Source organism: Pogona vitticeps, chromosome 12, assembly GCF_051106095.1.
Source record: "Pogona vitticeps strain Pit_001003342236 chromosome 12, PviZW2.1, whole genome shotgun sequence".
In the NCBI taxonomy this organism is placed as follows: Eukaryota; Metazoa; Chordata; class Lepidosauria; order Squamata; family Agamidae; genus Pogona; species Pogona vitticeps.
The window spans coordinates 15,063,935-15,088,398 of NC_135794.1; the positions used below are offsets into that span (position 1 = coordinate 15,063,935).

Sequence of the window (24,464 nt, forward strand, 5' to 3'; positions counted from 1 at the left end):
CTTGCGTTATGGTGACATTAATAACTCTTTCTAGTTGTTTTCAATCCCTCTCCCCCAATGACTAATTATAGGTGAGAACCACATAAACCAGAAGTATTGTGGAACTTTAAAGATTAACAGATTTATTGCAATGTGAACGTTCATGAATTATAATCTGCTGGAGGAAGTGGATTGTAATTAGAGATTTGTATAATATTTGATTTTGGATTATAACTCCCAGAACTCCTCAGCCAGCATGGCCACTGGAAGCTGTAGTCCACAAATGTTATGCACACTGAAATAAATCAGTTGGTCTTTAAGGTACTCCAACTCTTTTGTTTTCATTAATGTTATTACTGCATTAATGTTTCACTAATGTCATTTTGCTACCTCCTTGAAAAACAATTACATGTAGATGTAGTTCTTTCCAAGCTCTGGTACGGGGTCACAAAGTGGAAAAAAAATAATGCATGATGCACTGAGGAACTAAGGCGATGCTTTTGCTTAGTATATCCTACCCACCTGCTTATGGATAGCATGCATCTTAGTTGCTTTGCTTTTACTCAGGCAAATTAGAAGCCCATTCCAAAATGAGACCATTGCACACAGCTAAGGAGAGGTTTAAACTTTTAATTAAAAACACTTCTATTGATGCCAATTTCAACTTTACGGTGACTTAAGTATTGTTGGAAGTTGGTCTGAATGCTGGTAACTAGTTTTCTTCTTCACAGACTTATTTCACGCTCCTGGACCTTTGGCTGGCTTCATCTTATTGGCCATTGCGATGATCCTGGCCCTCACTACGCTACAACTTCTCCATTGTAGAAGCATTCTAGTTCTCAAAAAGTCTTGTGAATGTGTTTTGAATTTACAAATATATGTATCGGGAGGCAACAAAATATGGAATTAACACCAAACACAGTAGCTCAGGAGTGGACAGCTGTAGCAGTTCCTGATTTCTTTGGATTGCAACCCCATTAATATTTGCTGACTGATTATGATGGTTAGGAGTGGTTGGAGGTGGAGGCCAGAATATTTGGAAGTCATGGTAGCCCAGCCTCTTTGGCCAATACTTCCACAGTGGCTGCTTGAACATGAGTTGTGACCTTGGAGGAAGAGAGAATGATATACCAGATGGAACCAGGCAGAAAATGCAGCAACAAATGCCAATCTGGCATTAACTTTACTAAGCTGATTACATGATTTTCATGAGATATTTTTAGAGAAAAGGGCATCTGTCTTGCCTATCAAGCATACAACACGGGTGGCTGTTTGTTTGTTACTAATTGTCTTTATTTAGTGGGTAGAGTTTTATTATACTTTTCTTCCATATGGTCCAATACAGGAAGGCTCCTATCCCTCCTGAATTTTTATTCTCACTACAATCCTGAAAGGTAACTCCAGCTGAGAGGTCATGACTTGATCCATCTACTGAGATTCCTAGAAGAGATGAGATTTGTACTGAAGCCTTTCCAGCCCTAGTCTGCAAAACTAATTACTACATCACAACGGTAGTCACAGTTGGCCAGCAAAGCATTAATACAGCAAATGAAACTTTTTTGAACAGTATAAGGAAAGGTTGGCAAAGCACAAGCTGGGTCTGGGGTATAAAACAGACCTCAGCTCCCTTTGCTCCCACAAGCAAATAAAAATTGCAGCTACTTTAGGAATAGTGATTCACTTTTTAATGAGGGAAAAGAGAAGTGTAAAAGAAGACACGGAAGAGGAGAGTGATTTAGCTTAGAAAAACCAGGTAGCCCTTTGGCTCATATAACACACTCACACTTAAGACTATAGTGAGAGCATGTACACAGTAACCCAAAAACCACGCGAGTACCACGTGACTTTAAACCAATTTCCAAAACCCCAATCCAGCTCCTGATCTGGTGCCAACAGGAACATTTCAATCATCAAGCATAAATGTCTGTGTGGAAAAAACGGTGCTGTGTGTTCTTGCCATCAAGTTGGAACCGACTTATAGAGACCCTAACAGAGTTTTAAAGGTAAGTGAGATATTTAAGGAGTGGTTTTACATGTTCCTTTCCCTGGTGAGTTCCCATGGCCAATTGGGGATTCAAAATCTAGACATCCTGAGTTCTAATTTGCCACTCTATCCGCTACACACATTGGGAACCATTAGTTGTGGTACTCATAGCAAATTCTTGCATGCAAGTCTTTTGCCTCAATCTCCACTTAGCTGGTCTAGGGGTGGTCTAGTGAACAACCAAACCTGAGTCAAGGAAGGCGGCAGGGCGGTTCAAATCTGCAGGGTAGGAAAAATAATGCCCATTGTTGCGGGCTGGAAAGTCAAGCTAAAAGGTTTTCCACAACAATCTTACAGAATGTTTTATAAGGCCGAGGTTGGTGTTTCTTTCCAACCTAAAGGCTTCCACCAACCTCACTGGCACCTCTCCTCTTTAAATTTGGTGGGTATGAGAGTTGTGGTATATCAATCGAGGGGGGGGGACACACATAGGCTTTCCCAAGTTAAATCACTCCCATCTTTGGTCGTCTCCTTCTTCATCTGTTTACTCGTGCAGCTACCCTTTATTGGCGGGTGCTGGCACGCGAGGGGTGAGGGAGAGCGACGTCCACACCCCGGCCGCGTGAGCGCCGAGCCGTCTCCTGAGGAGAAAGACTGGGCGCTCCCTCCTCCTGAGGCGGGAAGCGGCCTCTTTTTCAGTCGAGCGGGAGGCCCAAGTCTCGCGAGACCGGGCGACTTCCGCGTTCAAACCCGCGCGCGCCGAGGCCTCTTGCCCGGTGCCGGGGAGAGTCCTTCGTCTCCGCGTCTGGCCTCGCGTCGTCCGTCGGTGCTTTCTTCCTTCCTTCGCCGCCACCCCCGGAACTGGGAAAGGCCCTGGTTTTGAGAGAAATTTCCCGTCATGTAAGCCGCGGAGGGAGGAGAAGCCCCCGCCCCCCGTCCGAAGTGTCTCGTAGGTTTTCCTCAGGTAGGGCGGATTCATGACAAGGTCCTTTCTTCCTCCAGCTTTCGGTGGATGGGAATCCTCCCTCTGCTGCCTGTCGTTAGGAGGGAAAGGGGAAAAAAAAAGGAGACGGCCATGGGAGGAGAGTGTTTGCTTCCTAAGGGTACGTCCGAGTAAAAGGGAGTATATTTCCTTTTCCCCGGCTATTCTGGAGCAAAGACTTCGCTTTGAATGAGGATTAAAAGGAGGGATAGGCCCAACAGCTCTTTGGCTTTTCAGGGATAGATAAGAGTCGTGAAGTAGATCTGAGGTAAAATGCTTCTCTGCGTTAAAGGTGCACGATTTAAAAAAAAAACCGTAAATCTGGGAACTGCAGAGCTGGAAGGGGCCCCGTGAGTCGGATTATCTGAGGGGGTTGGGAGCTGTTTCTGATGGGGGCGGGTGTCTCAGGAGCTCTTTCCTCTGAACCCCTTCTCCCAAAGGATATAGCTCCTTTGAAGTGGCTTCTTCAGTTTATTTGTTTGTTTATTTATTTAAAACATTTTTACCCTACCATTCTCCTTTAAATGATTCATTCTCCTTCAAAAAGCCCAAGGTGGTTACATAATTAAAAAGCAAGATGTAAAAGCTAAAATCAGAAAGTATGACAAACATTTAAAAGAGAATCAAACAAATACCCCACTAAAAATGATAAAATCAACATTAAAAACAGATTCAAAGAAACAAGGGACAACACTCAATTAAAAAAAAAACCCTCCCGGACAGCCAGTCACAAGGGAAAGGCCTGCCTGAAGATAAAGATCTTTGCCTCCTTTTGGAAAGAAGTCAAAGATGGGGCTAGCTTGGCTTCCAGGGGGAGAGAGTTCCAGAGTGTCAGGAGCAGTGACAGGAAAGGTCCTCCCGTTTCCCTTCAGGAGCAGAGCAGGGAATGAAATAATTGAACTCTTTCTTCTCCCATGTTTGCATAATTTTCAGAAAACATGCACATGAGGTGCAAAGTGTTTCATAACATATTTGATTATAAAGTGCAGTTTCTAAAGGGGAAAGATAAGAGTTGGCACTGTATTAAGGTTGGGGCTTGGCTTCAATATTAGTTTCTGATAACATGCTATTTTGTTGATAAAATGTACCACCTTATTTAGACTAATGAGTTCTCAATATGAGTTGATAGACCACAGCTTTCTGAGGGTGGGCAAGAGTTTTCATGTTGAACCTATGTATTTTGATCTTCCTTGGATATTTTAAATTTACTGCTGAATTGGGAGAAGAGATTCTCTGCCATTCTTAAAAAAGTGCCTGTTGCATAGTGTTGTTAGCCTCCCTTTCTTTAATTTTGATAATGTTTATGTTATTTTCCAGGATAGAGCTCCTTTGGTGGCAAGATGATAGATCCGTTAGAAGGCGGTTTGTTTGATCTTCCTGAATATGAACATATCCAGGATGAGGAGTTTCTACCTCTCCCACCTCCAGACTCTCCAGGAGACAATGATGACGCCTCCTTAGTTAATGGAGGTGACGGTTCATTTAATCTAAATCTTTGCATTAGGGAATCTAACAGTATTTCCTTCTGTATGCTTATGTAGGGTTAAGTTCCCTTGCATTCAGTGGGCTTTACTCAGGAAGAGTGTTTATGACATTGCAGAGTCACTGTGAAATTTTCTGTACCCAAAACATTGAAAACAATTATCTATTGGAAACATAAGGGATAGAATTTATGGCTATAGTTTTTAATGGTTTATGGCTATAGTTTTTAATATACTGTGTGTGTGTTGGTTTATCTGAGACTAGTATTGCATTTATGGATACAGTGGTGCCTCACATAACGAGCACCCCGTTTAACGACGAACCGCATAGCAATGCGGATTTTGCGATCGCAAAAGCGATTGCATTGCAATGTTCTAAATAGGCAAAACATCACATTGCGATGTTTTAGAAACAGCTGATCGGCGGTTCCAAAATGGCCGCCAGATCAACATAATGGCCGCCACGCAGCGTTTTCGCACCGATTCCTCGCTTACCGAGGCGGCGAAAATGGCGGCCCTATGAAGGATTCCCGCTTAGCGGTGAGTTTATCCCCCATAGGAACGCATTAAACGGAGTTTAATGCGTTCCTATGGGGTTTTTATTTCCGTATAGCGATGTTTCCGGATAGCGATGATTTATCCAGAACGGATTATCGTCGCTATGCAGGGCACCACTGTACCATATGTATAATAATATATCAATCCAATTGATATAATTTACATTCTCCTTCTTTACACATGTTGTATTTTATTTGCCAGAGCCGGAGGGCAACAAACTGTCACAAACCAAGGATGCCTCAGGAACTACCAGGAGAGTGGTTAGAAGACCATTGCCTAAACTAGATGCTCAAAGGTATTTTCAGCAGAAGAAATTACATATACATAGTTTATATACAGCACAAAAATGTGTTTTATTAATGCTTTTTATTTAATGTTGGAATTCTTGAACCTAAAACCCCAACATGTATGCTGGTGCACATATACAGTTTTGATCCTTTGTTGATCTGTGTGTCTGATGCATTTTTAGAGAGTTATTCAGAACAATGCTTTGATAGCTGAATTCCAGATGAGCTTGCTTGCACCTTCCTGTTGTCACCGTTGAGTTGACCTCTTGCATTTAGCATTCTGATTAACCAAGATGACAAGGCCTTCAGTTGTAGTGTCCATTTATGTGGGCTTCTTTGTTCTGTTCGATTCAGTTGCCTCCCTGCTTATCAGTGTTTTCAGCATACTGCTAGTTTTTAAAAGATATTTGTTCTGTAATCACTCAAGGTTGACTCAGCCTTCTATCCTTCCGAGGTTGGTAAAATGAGTACTCAGCTTGCTGGGAGGGTGGGAATGGGTAGCCTGCATAATTAACTTGTAAACTGCCCAGAGAGTGCTTGAAGTGCTGTGGGGCGGTATATAAGCAACACGCTTTTTGCTTTTTTATCTGTCTTAGTAGTTTCCACTGTTGTGTAACTTAAATGGCTGGCTTCTGGTTTTGGGACTTGCTTTTTTGATTCATTTGTTTTTACCAATTCGATATACAGTGGTGCCTCACACAACGATGTTAATTGGTTCCAAAAAAATCAACGTTGTGTGAAACATCGTTCTGTGAAACACCATTTCCCATAGGAATGAATTGAAAACCGGTTAATCCGTTCCAATTGGAACAGATTGCTGTCTTTAAGTGAAAAAACCCATAGGAAACATCGTTGAGTGAAACAGTGTTTCCTCCATTGGAATGTATTGAAGCCGACTCAATACATTTCAATGGCTTTGCGAAGTCCTTTTTCGCTCCTGTAAAAGTGCCTTACAGTGTTTGGAACAGGTTTTAAATGCTTGCAATCGTTAGCCCACCTCCTAAACCCTATGCAAACTTAATTTGATGTTCTGAGTCGTCCTTAATTTTTAGTGATTTTTTGAATTTTCTCTCATTGGAATGTATTGAACTTTCCGTCCAATGCATTCCAATGACAGAAAATTCAACAAATCACCAAAAATTAAGGACGACTCAGAACAACACCAAATTAAGTTTGCATAGGGTTCAGGAGGTGGGCTAACGATTGCAAGCATTTAAAACCTGTTCCAAACATTGTAAGGCACTTTTAAATGAGCGAAACCGGACATTGGAAAGGGCTCTTTGATCTCCATTTTCCTGCTTTTGAAGTCTTTTCCGATGTCCCTTTTCGCTCATTTTTAAGTGTCTTACAATGTTTGGAACAGGTTTTAAATGCTTGCAATCGTTAGCCCACCTCCTGAACCCTATGCAAACTTAATTTGGTGTTGTTCTGAGTCGTCCTTAATTTTTTATGGTTTTTTGTTTTCCCTATTTAAATGCATTGAACTGTCCATTCAATTGATTTAAATGGGGAAAATTAAAAAATCACCAAAAATTAATGAAGACTCAGAACAAAACCAAATTAAGTTTTCACATGTTTCACAAGGTGCACTATGGAATCCAAGCATTTAAAACAGGTTTCAAACATTTTAAGACACTTTTAAATGAGCAAAAAGGGACATCGTTAAGTGAAATTCCCCCATAGAGAACATCGTTAAACGATGGGGGAAATTCCTCAAAAAAACCCATCGCTGTGTGAATTCATCGTTGTATGAAGCAATCGTTGTGCGAGGCACCACTGTACAGTATTGGGGTCCTTGGGCTGAATAGGTATTTAATACTTAATAAGTGGTCTTTGTAAATTAGTGTTACAAGTTGGTCACATCATCCCTTGATGTGTTTTTCTGTCATGTCATCTCTTTGACAGAATGTGGGGAGGACAAGGGTAGAAGACTGCAATAGAAGATGTTTGGAGCCTAATGGCAGGACAAGGATTTTGTATTTCTGTGATCTAATGCACACCAGCACCTTTCTAAGGGACAGTCCAACAATCTTACTCATAAATTGTCAATCTGTTTCAATAAGGTTCAGCACAGTTTTGTTCTCTGTGGCGTTTTGTTTTCTGTGTGCATTCAGAAAGCTTCTTGTACACTTTGACACAGTATTTCAAGATTATAGACAGAATAACAATTCCTTTTTTCCAAGTAACTGGAGACACTTCTAACATTCACAGGTTGGTGTCAGAGCGAGGACTTCCAGCTTTGCGAAGTATGTTTGATAATGTAAAATTCAAAGGTAAAGGTCATGAGGTAAGCAATGCTGAGAAGTCTTCTGATTTTTGTGGCCAATTGTATGCATATGATAGTAGTCTGGGGTCTCAACTACGTTACATCCAAAACTTTCAATTGTGAAGAGTTTTTAATTTCAGTGAATTGTTGTTACTTTTCTTTTGATAATAGTGGTATAAAATGTCAGGAAAAAACAAAACACAAAGAAAACAAAGAAGACAAAAACATTGTGGCAATTTAAAGATTAATGGCTCTATTTTAATGTCAGCTTTCATAGACAAGTACCGCTTCTTCAGATAGTGGTATAATAATCATGGTTTTAAGTAATATTTGTTTAATGTGGTGCCTCTGTAACCAGATAAAGTGGGATTGGGCAACTTGCAGCCTTGCAAATGTTGGACTGCAACTTTCATTGCCCCTAGTCAGCACAGCCAATTATGATAAATGATGAGAGTTGTAGTCTTAACAAATTTGGATGGACACATCTTGTCTGCTTATATGAGGAGGGTCAAGCAAAGGAGAGGATTTACTACATTGTTGAACAGATTGTTACTCACTGTACAAATAGTTTTTGAGAGACCATTCCAAATAATTGCTCTGGTCTTGTAGTGTGATTTGTATTAAGGGAAATAATCTTGCTGCTGCCATAACATGTGTGCAAAGAGGAATTCATTTTTAATTTGGCCCTTCCTACTTGAAGGTGTAAAACTTTTGCTCTGTTAGGGAGCTGTGGCCATTCTGCCAGTATTGTCAAGAAAGGACGTCCAATCAGTAGTGATAACAATTCTTTTTGTACATTGTAAATCTTAACAGTCCAGAGATACAAAGCTAAATTATCCATTGTTTAACACTGATAGTTGAGTGAAGACTGAGTATGCCCAGTGCTTGGCTGATCAAGTACAGAATCTTGTCCTTGCTTTCAGGAAGCAGACCTGCAGACACTTATAAGGCACATGGAGCACTGGGCTCACAGGCTGTTTCCTAAACTTCAGTTTGAAGAGTTTGTTGACAGAGTAGAGCGCTTGGGAAGTAAGAACACCGTTCAGGTGAGTGTCAGCTGTGTTAAGTTTTCAATAAACATAATACTTCATTGAAGGTTGTAAATAATAAATGGTACATGTTCTCATTTCTAGGCATGCTTAAAGCGAATTAGACTTGATCTACCCATTTTGCATGAAGACTTCCCAGGTAATGAAGGCATGTATGCAATGAAAATGGGAGTACATTGACTAGTATTACAATATGTCTTAAAAACAAAATTTGGGATGCACTTAGTTTATTGAATCAGGTTAATATTGTTGGGTGCATGTTCAGAAACACTTCAGCAGTTGAAGATGGACTGATTTATCCTCAGTGACTCTGAAGGTACACTCCTGCTCAAGGACAGAAGCAGTACCTTCTTGAATCAGATTTTTGAGCTGTCTAGTTTTCTATGCAGCAATCCTAGTGCTTGGCGGTCCACTCAGAATTGGTCTATGTAATTTCTGTCCGTCTTTGTGTAATGAATGTTGTCCTCCTGTAGTAAGGAACATTAATACTAGGGATGTATGTATTTGCTGGCTTCATCTCCAGTTCAGACACTGTATTCTACATTGCGAGGATACAAATTGGTTTGTTAAAATACATTCTGTATCCATTTTGATGAGGACTGTATTTTAGTCATATCTTCATAATAGTTTTCTCTTATGATATTTTGGACTTCTTGTGGACAGATTAGGAAGAAGTTTGTGACACTGCCACAACAGTGACTAATACTATTATGTCTTTATCTATATTGGAGTAAAAAAATCATATATGTGGTTGCAATGAATATTGGTTGCATTTGTTAACAATACAGTGCAGCCCTAGATAACCACATACATTAAAAGATGGTTCCTGCCGACAGTGTCTGTCGAGTTATCAGATTTCTGTGCGATGGTTCCATACATATGTATTCTGGGAAACAGAAAACATTTTGATTTTAAAGTAAGATCCAAGAAATATACAAACGTTTTTGTTTACTACATATGTGATAACTTTAGCTGTTTCATGAAGTAAGGGCGTACTGATTTACAGTTATAGGAATGTGGTGAACACAGAGGAAGGAAATGTTTCAGGATATACTCATTTTGAAGCAATTTTGCTAAAATACAGATTTTGGCCTAAAACTGCTGATGGAGTTCTTGCATTCACTACAGGTGAAGATGCAGGAACCAATGTACCTACTATAGCCACTGAAGAACCAGATATATTTTCTGAAATACTGAATGCCGAGGAAAAGTATGATTCACCTTTAAGTACTATACTAACAGAGGAGCAACAGCAGAGAATTGAAAGAAACAGGCAAATAGCCCTTGAAAGAAGACATGCAAAAACACAGTCCAACATTCTATTAGAAGAACATGGTAAGTTCCAAAATAAGAGTTGAGAGAGAGAAATGTGGATGTAGTTTGGATACTTACATTTTAAAAATCTTTAAAAATAGTTGTTCTGTTTTAGGAACTGAAGAAAAAAGTTACTGTTTCTGATATATATGAAACTGTTCTACAGACAAATCATCACTATTTTGCCTCTTTTAGGGGATAGAATAGGTACTTTAAAAAAATTTTAAAGCTCGAAATCCTGTTGTATAACTTACACCCAAAGAAGGGTGATGATGTTGGGGTTGATTTTTATTCATTAAAAATTTTCTGCCTTTCTCCTGTGGCTTTTTAAATTCTTGCATCATCCTGTGGTTTTTCTAACCTTTGTGTACAGTGGTGCCTCACTTGACGATGTTAATTCGTTCTAGCAAAATCGCTGTAGAGTGAAAACGTCGAACGAAATTTAAAAAAACCCATTGAAATGCTTTGAAAATGGTTCAGTGCGTTCCAATGGACTGAATACCTGCTCGTCCAGCGAAGATCCTCCATACGGCGGCCATTTTTGGTGCCTGTAAAGCGAGGAATCCGTCCTAGGAAAAGGGGGGCCATTTTCTTAAGCTGGCGGCCATTTTGAAACCCGACAATCAGCTGTTTGCTGGTCGTTGTAAAGCGAAAATCGGTTCCCGAAGCAGGGAACCGATCGTCACACAGCGAAAAAAAAACATTTAAAACATTGTTTTGCGATTGCAAAAACATCAACATAAAGCGGATTCATCATAGAGCAGGGTAATTGTCCAGCAGGGCACAACTGTAGTTCCTTTCAGAGTCTGAAAGCAAAACCTACAGCTTACATCACAGTAAGAAGTCTTTGATTATTGGAAATCTCCCCCTGCTGTTAATGGTATCTAGTAGCAACAAAGACTTCCTCCTCCCCTAATTTAGTTCCAGTGTCTTCCATAAAATGGAACTCGACAGAAGGAGGCAGTTTTTAATTGATAAAAAACGCCCTCTACTAATGAAGTCATCGACCTTGTGCAGGCGTAGTTACACCAACAGAATTTCAGCCAGTAGCCATGTTGTGGAATAATGCTGGTCCAGTAATTTCACTGATGTATAGATGGTACATATATATTTCTGGCTTTACTCAAGTTATAGTATCATAAAATGATTGGACCATTGTTTGAAGTTGAACATCCATTGTTTATTTGGCTCATGTTCCTGCAAAATAGTCAAGTGTTTTTAAAAACGGCTTTAAATCTGTTTTAGCAAATATTTGAATCAGCTATGGCAGTTATAAAAGTGATCAATGCTAATAGTAATACAGTACGTGAGTTCTCTTTCAGTTTCAGATATGACAGCTTTGTAGTTCTATATTTTTATTAAAGAAATGCCCTAAGGAAGAATTGTAGATAGGAATAAAGTGATTGGTTGTACATTTCAGATTTTTAAGAGAATCAGTGGAAGTGTTTCTTTCCCTACAGCAACTCTTACTTTTTGTTCAACTGAGAGAAATTATGTGAAGTGTGCGCTTTTTAATATATTGATCACACCCTCAACTCTCCTTTATAAATTTGGAAACATTCTGCATTTAAATTCATGGAACTTTAATGTCCATTATAATGTCCCAGTAACGTAGGACTAGGCAATTTCCAGAAGTCCAGTGGTCAGACATGCTTAACTCCTGAACCTTAGGGACTGCTCTCACATACATTTTCCAGACTTAAAAAGCAGTTTTTCCTTAGATAATTTTGCTGTGCCCTTCAGGGGCCAAATTAAAGCAAAATAAGTTTTGGTGGATGGATGGAGACAGGTACTGGTGGGGAATATATCAGAATTGCCTCCCATGTGTCCTGCAGTGTGCAAAGAAACTCCTTGAGCATTTTCTTTTTGCTTAAAAATTGTAGAAGGGAAGTTAGAGGAGGCCATGCATGTGAATTGTGGGTTGTACTTTACCTGTCCCTTTTGCAGTTCAAGGGATGTTAGATTTTATGTAAAATAAAATTTCTGATATTTCGCAGAGGTCTACTCCAGTTTAGTAGGGCTGTGTTTTCTCATACCAAAATGATTCCAGAAGAACAGCACATTTGGTGTACAGTGTTTATTCTTATAATTAGCTGTCGATATAATAACTGGTTTATTGCTTGCTGTAATGTGCCATCAAGTCTCTGATTTATGGTAATCCTAAGAATAGGTGGAGGGACGTGGTGGCGCTGTGGGCTAAACAGCAGAAGCCTGTGCTGCAGGGTCAGAAGACCAAGCAGTCGTAAGATCAAATCCATGCGACGGAGTGAGCGCCCGTCGCTTGTCCCAGCTCCCGCCAACCTAGCGGTTCGAAAGCATGCAAAATGCGAGTAGATTAATAGGGACCACCTCGGTGGGAAGGTAACAGCGTTCCGTGTCTAAGTCGCACTGGCCATGTGACCACGGAAGGTTGTGTTCGGACAAAAACGCTGGCTTTATGGCTTGGAAATGGAGATGAGCACCGCCCCCCAGAGTCGAACACGACTGGACAAAAATTGTCAAGGGGAACCTTTACCTTTACCTAAGAATAGGTAACCTTCAAAATGTCCCTATCATCAATCCTGCTCAGGTCTTGTAAATTCAAGGCCATGGCTTTCTTTATTGATTGTATCTCATTTTGGTTTTCCTCTTCTGCTGCTGCCAGTTTTTTTCAGCATTACTGTGTTTTCTAGTGACAGGAATATTCTTTTATTATTATTATTTTTTGTTGACCAGTATGTATTTCTGTTACTCTGAAATAAGAGGGATAGACCCTTGGGAAGGAGATATCTCTTCCATAAGATCCAGGAAATCAAAGGGAAATTTAAGCCTAGATTAGGGATGGTAAAAAAATCAGTAAATGATCATGATATCTTACCTGGATAAAATAAAGAGAAGATGAAAATGATAAACTGAAAAACTATATAGAAGAAATGCAAGGATGTCAGATTTTTTTAAAAAAAGAATCCCGTGGCCAAGAACTTGCAGTTTTAGAAAATGAAGTGGAAGCCTCTGTAAGCATTTGGAAGAACTAAATCACCATGAATAGACAGTCCTCTCAATATTCCATTTCAAACTACAGAGACTGGATATGTCAAAATCGTAACAGGAATATGCCAGTAAATATAGAAAACAAAACAGTGGCCCACAGACTGGAAGCAATCAGTATAAATTGCCGTCCCCAAATGAAAACACCAGTGAGTGTATTAATATCTCATGCAAGCAAAGTGATGCTTTAAGTATCACAACAAAGATTTTTTTCCCTATGTTGAGTGAGAAATGTCCGATGTGCAGACTGGATACTGAAAGGGACAAAGATATATTTCAATTCATACCAAACACTTCAGAAGGTCAGTTTGCATTTTGGCTGCAACAAAACTTTTGAGTGTATTCATGGTGAAAACCTATGGACAATATTTTTAAAGAGTATGTCTCAACACTTTATTGTCCTGATGCGTAATATATGTTCTGGACAAAAAGCTGTTGGGACAGACTGTGTAGAAACAGTTGTTCCCTATAGTTGTAAGACAAGGGTGTATTTTATTTCCCTATCTGTTCAACCTATACACAGAATATGTCTTATGGAAGGCTGGATTAGATAGTCAGAGTGAAAACTAGTGGAAGAAAGATCAATAATCTCCCAGTTGCCGCTTAACATCTATATGAGACTGCTGCGGGAGGTCATCCAGAGATTCGGATTTTTGTGTCATCATTATGTGGATGACATGCAACTCTATCTCTCTTTCCACCCATCAGCAGTAGACGCTGTTCCGTCCCTTGAGCACTGCCTGGCTGCTGTGCTGGGGTGAATGAAGGACAACAGACAGAGGCTGAACCCGGACAAGAGAGAGGTACTCTGGGTGGGTGCCCCTAGTGTTTGCGGTTTGGTGGGGTGACTTTCTCTGCTAAGGATGAGGTGTGCGGTCTGGGCATTCTTCTGGACCCAGTGCTGTCAAGGGACAACCAGACAGCATCTGGGTCCAATCCGCCTACTTTCATCTTTGACAGATCGTGCAATTGCATCCAGACTGGACACCCAGTCACTCACCACATTGGTCCATGCATTGGTAGTCTCAAGAATAGGCTACTGTAATGCCCTCTATGTGGGGCTTCCCTTGAGGCTGATATGGAAGCTTCAGCAGGTCCAGAATATGGCAGCCAGGCCAATAGGTGGAGTTAGTAAATACCAACATATTTCCTTAACCCTGGCCACCTTATACTGGTTGCCTGTCCACTTCAGGGCCAGCTTCAAGCTGATGGTTCTAACGTATAAAGCTCTAAATGGTTCAGAACTTGGGAACTTGGCAGAACATCTCTCAGCAACAACTACCCCCCCTACTCATTTGTCCCAGGCTGAATGTCTGAGAGTGCTGACCCTGAGAGAAGCCTGGAAGGAGAAGACAAGGAACTTGGCTTTCTTAGTGGTCGTACCCCAACTCTGGAGCCAACTACCCTTGGACCTCACCTTGCCGGTAAACTTTAGAAAGCTGCTTTAAAAACTGGCTGTTCAGGCAGGCATTTCCATCCATGGAATCCCAATAAAGCTATCAGTCACCAATACTATTATTTGCATTGCCACTTTAATGTGTAATTGCTTAATAGTAGTTATATTTCAGTATGTTTTATATGTTGAATTTATTTTTATACTGTATTTTATTGCTTTGATTATGCTGTAAGCCACCCAGAGTGGCCTTTGACTAGATGGGCGGTATACTATAAATTAAATAAACAAACAAAGAAACATGCAAGTTATATACCATGTTACTTACTGGTAGAGAGCAGCGACACCTTGAAAGAACTCTTGATGAAACTGTAAAATAGGAATACAGTTGAACATTAAGAAGACAAGAATCATGACTGTAGAAGAGCTACATTACTGAAGAAATTTAAATGTTTAAAGATTTTCTGTGCCTTCGTTCAATTATCAAGCCATCCAAATGGAATGCACAGCCAAGAAACCAAAAGTACTTTCAAAGAAGTACTTTTTTCAGTCTGCAAGCATATTAGACAAAACAACAACCCCAAAATAAACAAACCCTCAAAACAAACACTGATATAGAAGACTGAGACTGTGAAGGGCAGTTACAAAGAAACTAGAAAAAAAGTTGTGAAGTAAAAGGGGTGTATCACCTGGAGTCCATGCCCCCAAATCATCAACACTATTTGTATTTCCAGCTACTGTGTATGGATGTGAAAGCTGGACAGTAGAGACAGCCACCGGGAGAAATTAAATTACAGTGGTGCCTCGCTTAGCGAGGTTAATCCGTTCCGGATTAACCCTCGCTCAGCGAATCCATCGTTAAGTGAAACAAAAAAGTCCATAGGAACATATTAAAACTGATTTAATACGTTCCTATGGACTTAAAACTCACCGTTCTGCGAGTTTTCTCCATTGCGGCGGCCATTTTGGATGCCTCGTTAGCGAGGCAAAACAGCGACCGCCATTTTGTTTTAGCGGCGGCCATTTTGGAACCGCCGATCAGCTGTTCGCTATGCTTTGATCGCGTCCGCGCGATCATCGCATAGCGAAAAAAGCCCATAGGGGCCATCGCTGAGCGAACGCTCCAGCGATGGCCCGGGGCCCATCGTTGTGTGGTTTCATCGCATAGCGAAGCGTTTGCTATTCGAGGCACCACTGTATTTCAGAATGTGGTGTTGGAGGAGAGCATTGCAGATATCATGGACTGCCAAAAAGGCACAAAAGTGGGCCTTAGATCAGTTCTCAAACTTGGGTCCTCAGATGTTATTGGACCACAGCTCCCAGAAATCCTGACTAGCACAGCTAGTGGTGAAGGCTTCTGTGAATTGCAGTCCAAGAACATCTTGGGATCCCAGTTTGAGAACCATTGCCCTAGAACATAGAAATGGATATGGAAGGGAGCCTATAAAGCCATTGAATCCAACCCCCTGCTCAATGCAGGGATTCAAATCAAGGTATATCTGACGGTTGTCTAATTTTCTCTTGAATGTGAACAGTTAAATCAAGCCTGAAGCAAAAAAGAAAAAATTGAAGCTGTTGTACTCTGGTCATCTAACGAGAAGACAAGAATTGGAGAAGCCATAGTGGTAGAAAAAGTTTTGAAAGCATCAGTAAAGGAGGAAAGCCATACAAGATGGACTGGCTTATTGAAGGTAGCCACATCCTTGAGTTTGCAAGACCTGAGCAGGACTGCTAATGATAGAACATTTTGGAGGTCACTCATACATTCACCATGAGGTGGAGGAGACTTGATAGCACTTAACAAGGGCCCTGAGGCCCCTAAGACAATAAGTGTTGAGGGAAAGGCTCCAGGAGTGACCTTTTTGTATTAGAGCCTGACACACGGGCCCCCATGACTTATTTCATCCCCTTCCCTCTCATTTGAGTTTTACTGCATGTTTTGATTTTGATCCTCCCCTTTTCAGACTGCAATGGGCTCCGTGGTAGAAAATTGCTGCCTGCAGGTTCTCCCTCCCCTACAGCCTAAAAGCTGTCTGCCTGCCTGTTCATAAGGCAGGGAGGTCTAATTCATTTAACATGTTTTCTTGCAGTCAGTATAGGTTGCTTGCCTATAGGGGTTGCCATGACAATGCAGTAATTCTTTTTTATAGCAATTTTTTCTTTTTTGTGCAGCTCAGTAAAGAGACTACTACAGTGATGGAGATTAACAAACTGTCATGTCACCAGGCAAGAAAGGAGGTTGATAACCTTAAACTGCATTTCTTCTTGATAGCTTTATAGACAGTGAAGAGAAGTGTGCAGACAAACTCTGAAATGGGTTGGCTTCCTTGGCTGAAAGAAAATTACGTTTAGTATCTACCCAAAACAATTGCTTTGCCCTTTGGAAACAAATACTGTAAATGAAATGATTAAACATGCACCTTTTTCTTCTCAAGGGCCATTGGCCCACAGAGGGGGAAATCAATTGGGAGCATGATTATTGTGGATGGTCAGTAGCATGAGGGGCACCTTTGAAATGGAGATTGAGTTGTCAACCAGTGCAGTCCACATCTACAATGCTCATTTCAGGCTCTCTTCTGCACCTCTTGGTAGGGGAAATGAGTCATGCTACTGGAAGGTGGTTGGAGCAGCTTAGGAAGCCCCCTAACACTGGGTCAGGTCATTGATCCTTCTAACCCAGTACTGTTGAACACTGACTGGCAGCAGTTGTTTCTCCAGCTCTCCCTGGAGATGTTGGGATTGAATCTGGAACCACCTGCATTGAAAAACTATGTATTACCACTGAGATACTGCTTTCTAGCAAGCTGTCTAAATAGCAATTTTCCTTGCCTTGCAAAGGCTTTCCTCAGACAGAAGGTTGACCAGCACTGGCAACCTTCCACCAGAAGACAGCTTTGAAGTTGTGGGTCAGGCTGGCAGATATTCTAGCACTCCTTGCCTGTACTTTCTCAGGGGGAAAGGCTGGTGGGGAAAGGGAGATTTGGCATAAAGAATCAATGTTCTGTTCACACCTACAGACTTTCTCATAGGAAGTGCTGAGCAGGGTGTGAGAATACTGTAAAAAGTTCTTAAGTAATACGATACTCTTGGTTCCTGTTTTCCATGGAAACGTGCAGTAATCATAATAAAAATAAGTCTGTCCTCACATTAAACCTTCGCTTTATTTTGCTATAAAATTAACTATTTCCTGCAGCTTGACTCCTGCTTTAGTGATAATTGCTTTCCTTTTTTTCTTTGTAAAAGTTGTTTTTAAAAAGATTGTCACTTTTTAAAAGATTGTAAAACTCTATTATTGATTGACTTAGAGAGTATGACCCTTACCAATTAAATTTACAGAAGAAGGGGCTTAATGCAAGAACAGTAACTTCAGACACCCAATATTTTTTGTTTCTAATAGAGATGTGCATGACCCAGCCAGATGAAGAAAAGAACACCATTCTGATTGAGCAACAAGATGTGATTGCAGTAGAAGCAGGAAGTATCCCTTTTGAAGCTACGGAAAACCTGTGAAGTGGAAGTATAGAAGACGATAAATTATCTTAACTGCTTTGGAAATTACTGACAAACCCTACATCTTGAAACACCAGTGGCATATTTTTCATTCTTTGTTACTAAAGGAGTTTTATTATCATTTTCTTTCACAGTTGAATTTTAAAAACTGCAACCAGTTTGAGCGCTTGAACTGACCAATTTTGTCAGGAAGCTCTAGGTCAGATATTAGTAAGATTTACTGAAGATCCCTGAAACTTGGATAAGCAACTTCAAACTAAAAATAAACAGTAGATCAGTGGTCCCCAACCCCCAATTTGCAGCCTGCTGCCAGTCCATGGCCTGAGCTGGACCGGGCCACGGAGACACCTCCCCCCCGCGCATGCACTCACCGTTGCACAACTGATTTGTGCATGTGCGCTCCAGTGTGCACATCCAAGCACCGTGCCATTTGCGCATGTTTATGAGTGCCCACACAAGTACTGCCCTGCAGTTTGCATATGTGCACACTCTCATTTGTGCATGAGCACAAGCGTGGGGGACGCCCTGCCTTCCCCATCCAGTCCGCGGGGTGAAAAAGGTTGGGGACCCCCACAGTACATAATACAAGCTAACTACAGCCAGCATTTTCAATATTTAAATCTTTTGTAACTTTCATATTATTAAACATTTGTATCTGTGTCCATATTTTATGTGTGAAATGAGGGAAATAAATGTTGGAAACAAAAAATGAACCAGGCTTCTGTGAAGAAAACCACCAGGAAACTTTTATAATCCAGGCTGTCATTTCAAAGCTAGACAAATGTGTGTTCAGATAATTGGTCCACCTTCGTAACCAGGGCTATAGACACGATCGCACCTAAACGCCCTCTCCGTCGTAGAGCTCGTCCAGCGCCCTGATTTAAACAGGAGCTTCGAGTGCTGAAGCGACATAGGAGAAGGCTAGAGTGTAGATGGAGGAAGAACCCGACGGATTATAATAGGATAGCTGTCAAGGTCGCAACTAACCTTTACCTGTCTAAGGTAAAGGCTGCTTGTCGAACTTACTTCGCTAACCGGATAAGTGAAGCATCCAACCAGCAGGTGGAGTTATTCCGTATAGTGCGCAACCTATCCGGAACTGGTCTGGATGATAGGCCTTCCCTTAGTTTTTCACCTGAACAGTTTGCAGCCTTTTTAAAATCTAAAGTCGAGGCCATCCGACGGGACATCTCTCCTTTTTTGAACACAGTGAGTCGAGCAGAGATGTCCAGTGCTCCGTCTTGCCTGGTAACCCTTGACTCCTTGCAGCCTGTCACGCCTGATTCTGTGGCCAGAGTGCTTGACCGCTGTCAAGCCACCACCTCCTCCTTGGACCCTTGCCCGGCCTGGCTAATCAAAGCAGCCAGGCCGATAACAACAGAATGGGCCACTGCAATAATAAATGGGTCTTTCCTTGAGGGCAGGTTTCCCTCTGCCCTCAAGGAGACACTCATTAGGCCCATAAGAAAGAAACCTAATTTGGCGGCGGACAAAATTGGCAACTATAGGCCCGTCGCCAATATTTCTTTCATGAGCAAAGTAGTCGAGAGGGTGGTGGCTGACCAGCTTCAGGCACATCTGGATGAAACATGCCCTGGATCCTTTTCAGTCGGGCTTCAGGCCGTGCCATGGTAGAGAGACGGCATTGGTCGCCCTATACGATGACTTGTTGAGGGAGGCCGACAGCGGTAAAATTTCTTTGTTGGTCCTCCTCAACATCTCAGCGGCCTTCGATACCGTCGGCCACAGTATCCTCCTGGGGAGGCTCTCTGAATTGGGTATCGGTGGCTTAGCTCTGGCCTGGTTCCGTTCCTTCTTGGAGGACCACCCCCAGAGAGTGCAGCTTGGGGAGAGTATTTCGGCCCCGTGGAGTCTCAATTGTGGGGTTCCACAGGGGTCGATCATCTCCCCAATGCTGTTTAACATCTATATGGGGCCGCTGGGTGGGGTCATCAGGGGATATGGAGCATCGTGTCATCAATATGCCGATGACACCCAGCTCTATATTTCCTTTTCACCAACTGCAGGTGATGCCGTCCTGTCCCTCCAGCACTGCCTGGGGGGCCGTACAGCAGTGGATGCAGGAGAACAGGCTGAGCTTGAACCCGGACAAGACGGAAGTTCTGAGGGTGGGTGGCCCTGTGGATGGTGGCTTGGGAAACTCCCTCATGTTTGGGGGGGTGGCCCTGGCCGCAAAGAATGGGGTCCGCAGCCTGGGGGTACCCCTGGACCCGATGCTCACCATGGAAGCGCAGGTGGCATCGGTATTCCGCACCGCCTTTTTCCACCTTTGGCGGATTGCCCGGCTGCAACCTTATCTAGACACGGAGGCACTCACTACCTTAGTACATGCGCTCGTAATTTCTAGATTAGGCTACTGTAACGCGCTCTACGTGGGGCTTCCTTTGAAGCTGATGCGGAAACTTCAAGTGGTGCAGAGTGCGGCGGCCAGACTCCTTACTGGAGTGAGAAAATACCAGCATATCTCTCCTACTCTGGCCATGCTGCACTGGCTGCCCATCCGTTTCCGCATTGACTTCAAGGTGTTAATGCTTACATATAAAGCCCTAAACGGTTTAGGACCTCGATACTTGGCGGAACGCTTACTCCCAACTAGTTCTACCCGTGTCACCCATGCGAGCCAGGAGGTGAGGCTGAGGAGCCTGACGCTGAGGGAGGCCCGGAAAGAAAGAACTAGAAACCGGGCCTTCTCAGCGGTGGCTCCTCGTCTCTGGAATAACCTACCTCCGGAGATTCGCACTGCACCCTTGCTGGGTACTTTTAAGAACCAACTAAAAACATGGATGTATAGGCAGGCCTTCCCTTCCAGTTAATTCCTGTCCTCTTTCCTTTTTTTCTCTCTCTATTTGATTTATTTTTATTTTTCCCATCTTATAGAATCATCTAAGTAATTAATTGTTATAAATTTTTTAGAACTTGTTATCATTTGTTGTAAGCCGCCTAGAGTGGTCGAAATGACTAGATAGGCGGGGTATAAATACAATAAATAAAATAATAAATAAATAAATTCTAACTCTCCATTCATGCAATATGGGGCACCCAACACCTGATAAGACAAGCTCAGTATTGTTGCTAAGGAAGTAGGCGGTCTTGCTGCCTCTTCTAGTATTTAATAAATGTGATGATCTGACTTCTCACTTTGAAACAGAGAGAAAAAGACATCTGTATCCACTAGAAAGAATATGGAAACATTCGACCTCTTGTAATAATTTTTAATTATTACACTACCTGTAATGGTGAGGTTCAACAATAGGCACTTATGTAGTTCCTTCTTATGCAAATTTGTTCATGGGCAAAGAAAAAAAACATTTTGAAAGGTCAGTAACAAACTTATATGGTGGTTACTGATTATATCTTTACAGTCTTGACAAAAGTCTAGGAACACCTAGAGAAATTTTGGTCACATATCAACTGTTCAATTCAGAATTAAATTTACATCCAATAACCATTGGAAATCCATCCTTCTGTTTCCTTGTTCTCCTTATTGCTGAAAAGATCTGTTACTGACTTTTATAACAAGTCCACTGATGCCAACGCTGATCCTGCCAAACATATACAGAAGTTTGTCTCATAGGATTTGTCTCTTAGAATCAGACACATTTTTAACACAATGATAAAAAGATTATGCAAGAAACACTCGATTTGCAGGATATACTCTATCATTCATTCTATTATAAAAATAAGCGCTTCTTGTTCAAGGAAACTTTTCTGTTAGAGGTATAAATCTACCAATGAACAACTCATTCTCATAATAGATTTCCATTCAGCATCTCCAAATTATGACAAGGCAATTACAGAAAGTAAATGCTATTTTAGGCTGCATTAATAGAAGTATAGTTTCCGAATCTCACTAGGTGCTAGTCCCCCTCTATTCAGTACTATTTAGGCCTTGATTATTGTGTCCAGTTCCACCACACTTCAAGGATGCTAACAAATTAGAATTAGTTCAGAGGAAGGTGACAAGGATGATCAGGGGGCTGGAAACCAAGCCTTATGATGAAAAGCTGAAAGAATTGGGCATGTTTAGCCTTGAGAAAAGAAGACTGAGGGGTGATATGATAGCACTTTAAAAATATTTGAAAGGCTGTCATGTAGAGGAGCGGCAAGATCTGTTCTCAATCATCCCATAGTGCAGAACATGCTACAATGGGCTCAAAGGAAGCCAGATTTCAGTTGAATATCAGGAAAAACCACCTATCGGAGCAGTACGACAGTGGAACCAGTAACTAGGAGTTGGTGAGTGCTCCAGCACTGGAGGCATTCAAGAAAAAGATAATCATCTGGAAGATATGCTTTGATTGTATTCCTGCACTGATCAGGGGGTTGATGGCCTTGTAGGCCCTTTCCAACTTCACTTTTCTATGATTGTATGAATCCATTGTTAGCAAACTCAGAGCATCTTGTGACAGCCATCAGCAAGCCTCCTGTAATAGCTTTCTGTCAGCCAGCAAATGTGCAGAGATTACTGGTAAGAGCTGTCCTCAAACCACCCATCAGTAACCTTGGATCACATCCTTGTGATCCCAAATGTTGCATAACCTGCGTGTTTCTCAGGGAGATAATTTTTCTAATAATGTCATGGGCAGGACCTACAATATTAAACAAAACATCACCTTTTGGTTCTATAGTGTGTAGAGGTCATCAACGCCTGGTCCGCGACCTGGTGCTGGTCCCTGGCATGAGCCAGACCGGGCCGCGAAGAGAGACTTTCCCCCTCTCCCCCGCACTCCCCTTCCCACAGCTCCTTTGCACACACCCGCGCGTGCCAGCCCTGGCGTGAGCGCTCCCTCACCCCTTCACGCCATGCACGCAAAGCTGCTGTGGGGAGAGGAGTACGTACGGGGTGGGGAAAGGGGGAAAGTCTGTCTTCACGGTCCGGCAGCGGCGGCGATGGGGGTGGTGCAGAGCTGGGGGGGGGAGAGAGAGAGGCAAGCAAGCATTTGTATCTACAGCAGGAAGGGAACAGAGGTAGGACTTCCCCCGGTAAGGAGGCAGAAAGAATAAGTATGCTGGCTTGGGGTAGTCTCAACCTCGGGTTGGGAACCATACCCAGTTTGCAGAGTTCTTGCCATGCCTCCGGCGCGGGCGCTCCCCCACCGCTTCGCGTGTGCGCAGGAGTGCCTGCCCACCCCTGCGCCCATCCCACCCCATCCTTTTCTGTATTTTGTAAAATAGAAGTATGTTTGTAGTGGGGGGGCTGGGGTGCAGTCCTTCAAGGTCCAGTGGTAGACTTGCATACTTGCAAAACTTTGGAAATTATTCACCTCAAATTAAGGTGTCTGTGATGTCTGTGATGTTATTCTCAACTGGATGAGAACATTGTTTTAAAAATTAAAATTTCTGTACATCATAACACTATAATCCTCTATGCTCCTTCTTTAGAGATATTACTGCAGGTTACTTCAATATATATTCATCAAACCACTGCAGGGAGAAGTTAATCCCTTTTTTGTTGCCTCTTCTCTTGCAAACTAATTTTAAAAGATGTCAAGCATAAAATCCTAAAAACATATTCCTAAAAACAAAATGTTGCAAGCTCTCTCTCTCTCCCAGAGTCATCTCTGTCATTTTAACAAAATTCGCCAAATAAAAACTAAGTGGGACAAACAAATCCCTTTCTGAAAACCCCAGAACTGCAAAGCAAAGCAAAGCCTCCAAGTGTACAAAAATTGTGCCTAGGAAAGAAGTTTTTATTCTGCCTTAACAGGATGTGTTTTAGTCCTTTTTAATATGTAGCAAAGCTTAGCACCGCTGTAGAGAACATCTAGCCTTCCCTGTGCCCTTCTCTGCTCTGGCTTCATAAGTAGTTTTTTGGTCTTCTGGTTACTGGAAACAAAACAGAAACCCCTCATCTACGTATCAGGTGAGACAGGAAGTGGTACCTTTGCTATTAAAAAGTGCTCCCCTCCATTCCCTTGCAAAGAATACGCTTAGTGAAAAACCTCTCCAGCGTGCAAATGCCAAAAGCTTAACTATAAAGTAGCTAAGGTGGCTAACTTAGGTTTGACTGTTCAGTGCCAGTGCCTTCAAGTATTGTACAGCAAAAATTTGAAGAAATATTAAGTAGTCACATCTTAACAAATTAATACTTATTCCCTGAGCTATTTACAATTTTATGTACTGAATAGAGATGGAGGTATTCGTATTTGTATACGAATATGAATATCCTGGCACGGGTGAAAATAATGAGGGTTATTTCCACTCATGATTTCGCTGCTCCGTGGAGGCTTCCTATCACGCTGTTGTCCGCAATCGATTACCCGGTCCTGGCAGGAGGCGGGATGACAAGCCTCTCTGCTAGGTCGGAGAGTGGCTAATCCATTGGAGAGAACAGTGCGATAGGAAGTCTCCACGGAGCCGGCAGCAGTGGCGAAATCGTGATTGAACAGTCCGGCCCGTGTTATTTCCACCTGTGCGGGGATCGTCGTATACGAATACCCCCATCTCTAGTACGGAATTCACAGAAATTAAGACTATGTTTCCGTTGCTATTAAATCTTACAAATTTGTTTAAGAACAGAACCTTAAAATATAGCTTTCTCCCTGGGTAGCGGAGTTGTATTGTACAGGACTGTTAAATAAACAGCAGCAAACCAAAATACTCAAGACACACC

At 42.0% G+C, this 24,464-nt stretch overlaps 1 protein-coding gene, 1 long non-coding RNA gene and 1 other non-coding gene across 21 annotated transcripts; 2 read left to right on the forward strand and 1 right to left on the reverse strand.

Annotated features, from left to right (window-relative positions):
* Positions 1 to 997: 997 nt before the first annotated feature.
* LOC144584563 (uncharacterized) lies at positions 998 to 2,686 on the reverse strand. The gene is made up of 2 exons (XR_013538900.1): positions 2,577 to 2,686; positions 998 to 1,085 (listed from the first exon to the last, which is right to left on the reverse strand). It is a non-coding gene; the product is annotated as an uncharacterized LOC144584563 (long non-coding RNA).
* Positions 2,684 to 18,496, forward strand: TIPIN (TIMELESS interacting protein). Of its 19 annotated transcripts, XR_013538896.1 has the most exons (12): positions 2,684 to 2,927; positions 4,263 to 4,415; positions 5,186 to 5,279; positions 7,483 to 7,558; positions 8,461 to 8,583; positions 8,671 to 8,734; positions 9,715 to 9,921; positions 13,636 to 13,730; positions 14,232 to 14,351; positions 15,856 to 16,011; positions 16,493 to 16,558; positions 17,718 to 18,496. XR_013538896.1 is itself a non-coding variant. In XM_078380881.1 (9 exons), the coding sequence occupies exons 2-8, from the start codon at positions 4,286 to 4,288 to the stop codon at positions 13,686 to 13,688; spliced, it is 747 nt and encodes a 248-aa protein (XP_078237007.1). In that variant the 5' UTR covers positions 2,684 to 2,927; positions 4,263 to 4,285; the 3' UTR covers positions 13,689 to 13,730; positions 17,718 to 18,496. The 19 variants fall into 19 exon arrangements, 11 of the variants coding, with proteins under 11 accessions (XP_078237007.1, XP_078237008.1, XP_072838071.2 ...); XR_013538895.1 differs by lacking the exon at positions 14,232 to 14,351 and having other exon boundaries at positions 13,636 to 13,739; XR_013538894.1 differs by lacking the exon at positions 14,232 to 14,351.
* On the forward strand, positions 9,334 to 9,466 carry LOC140702486 (small Cajal body-specific RNA 14). The gene has a single exon (XR_012081674.2).
* Positions 18,497 to 24,464: the final 5,968 nt, after the last annotated feature.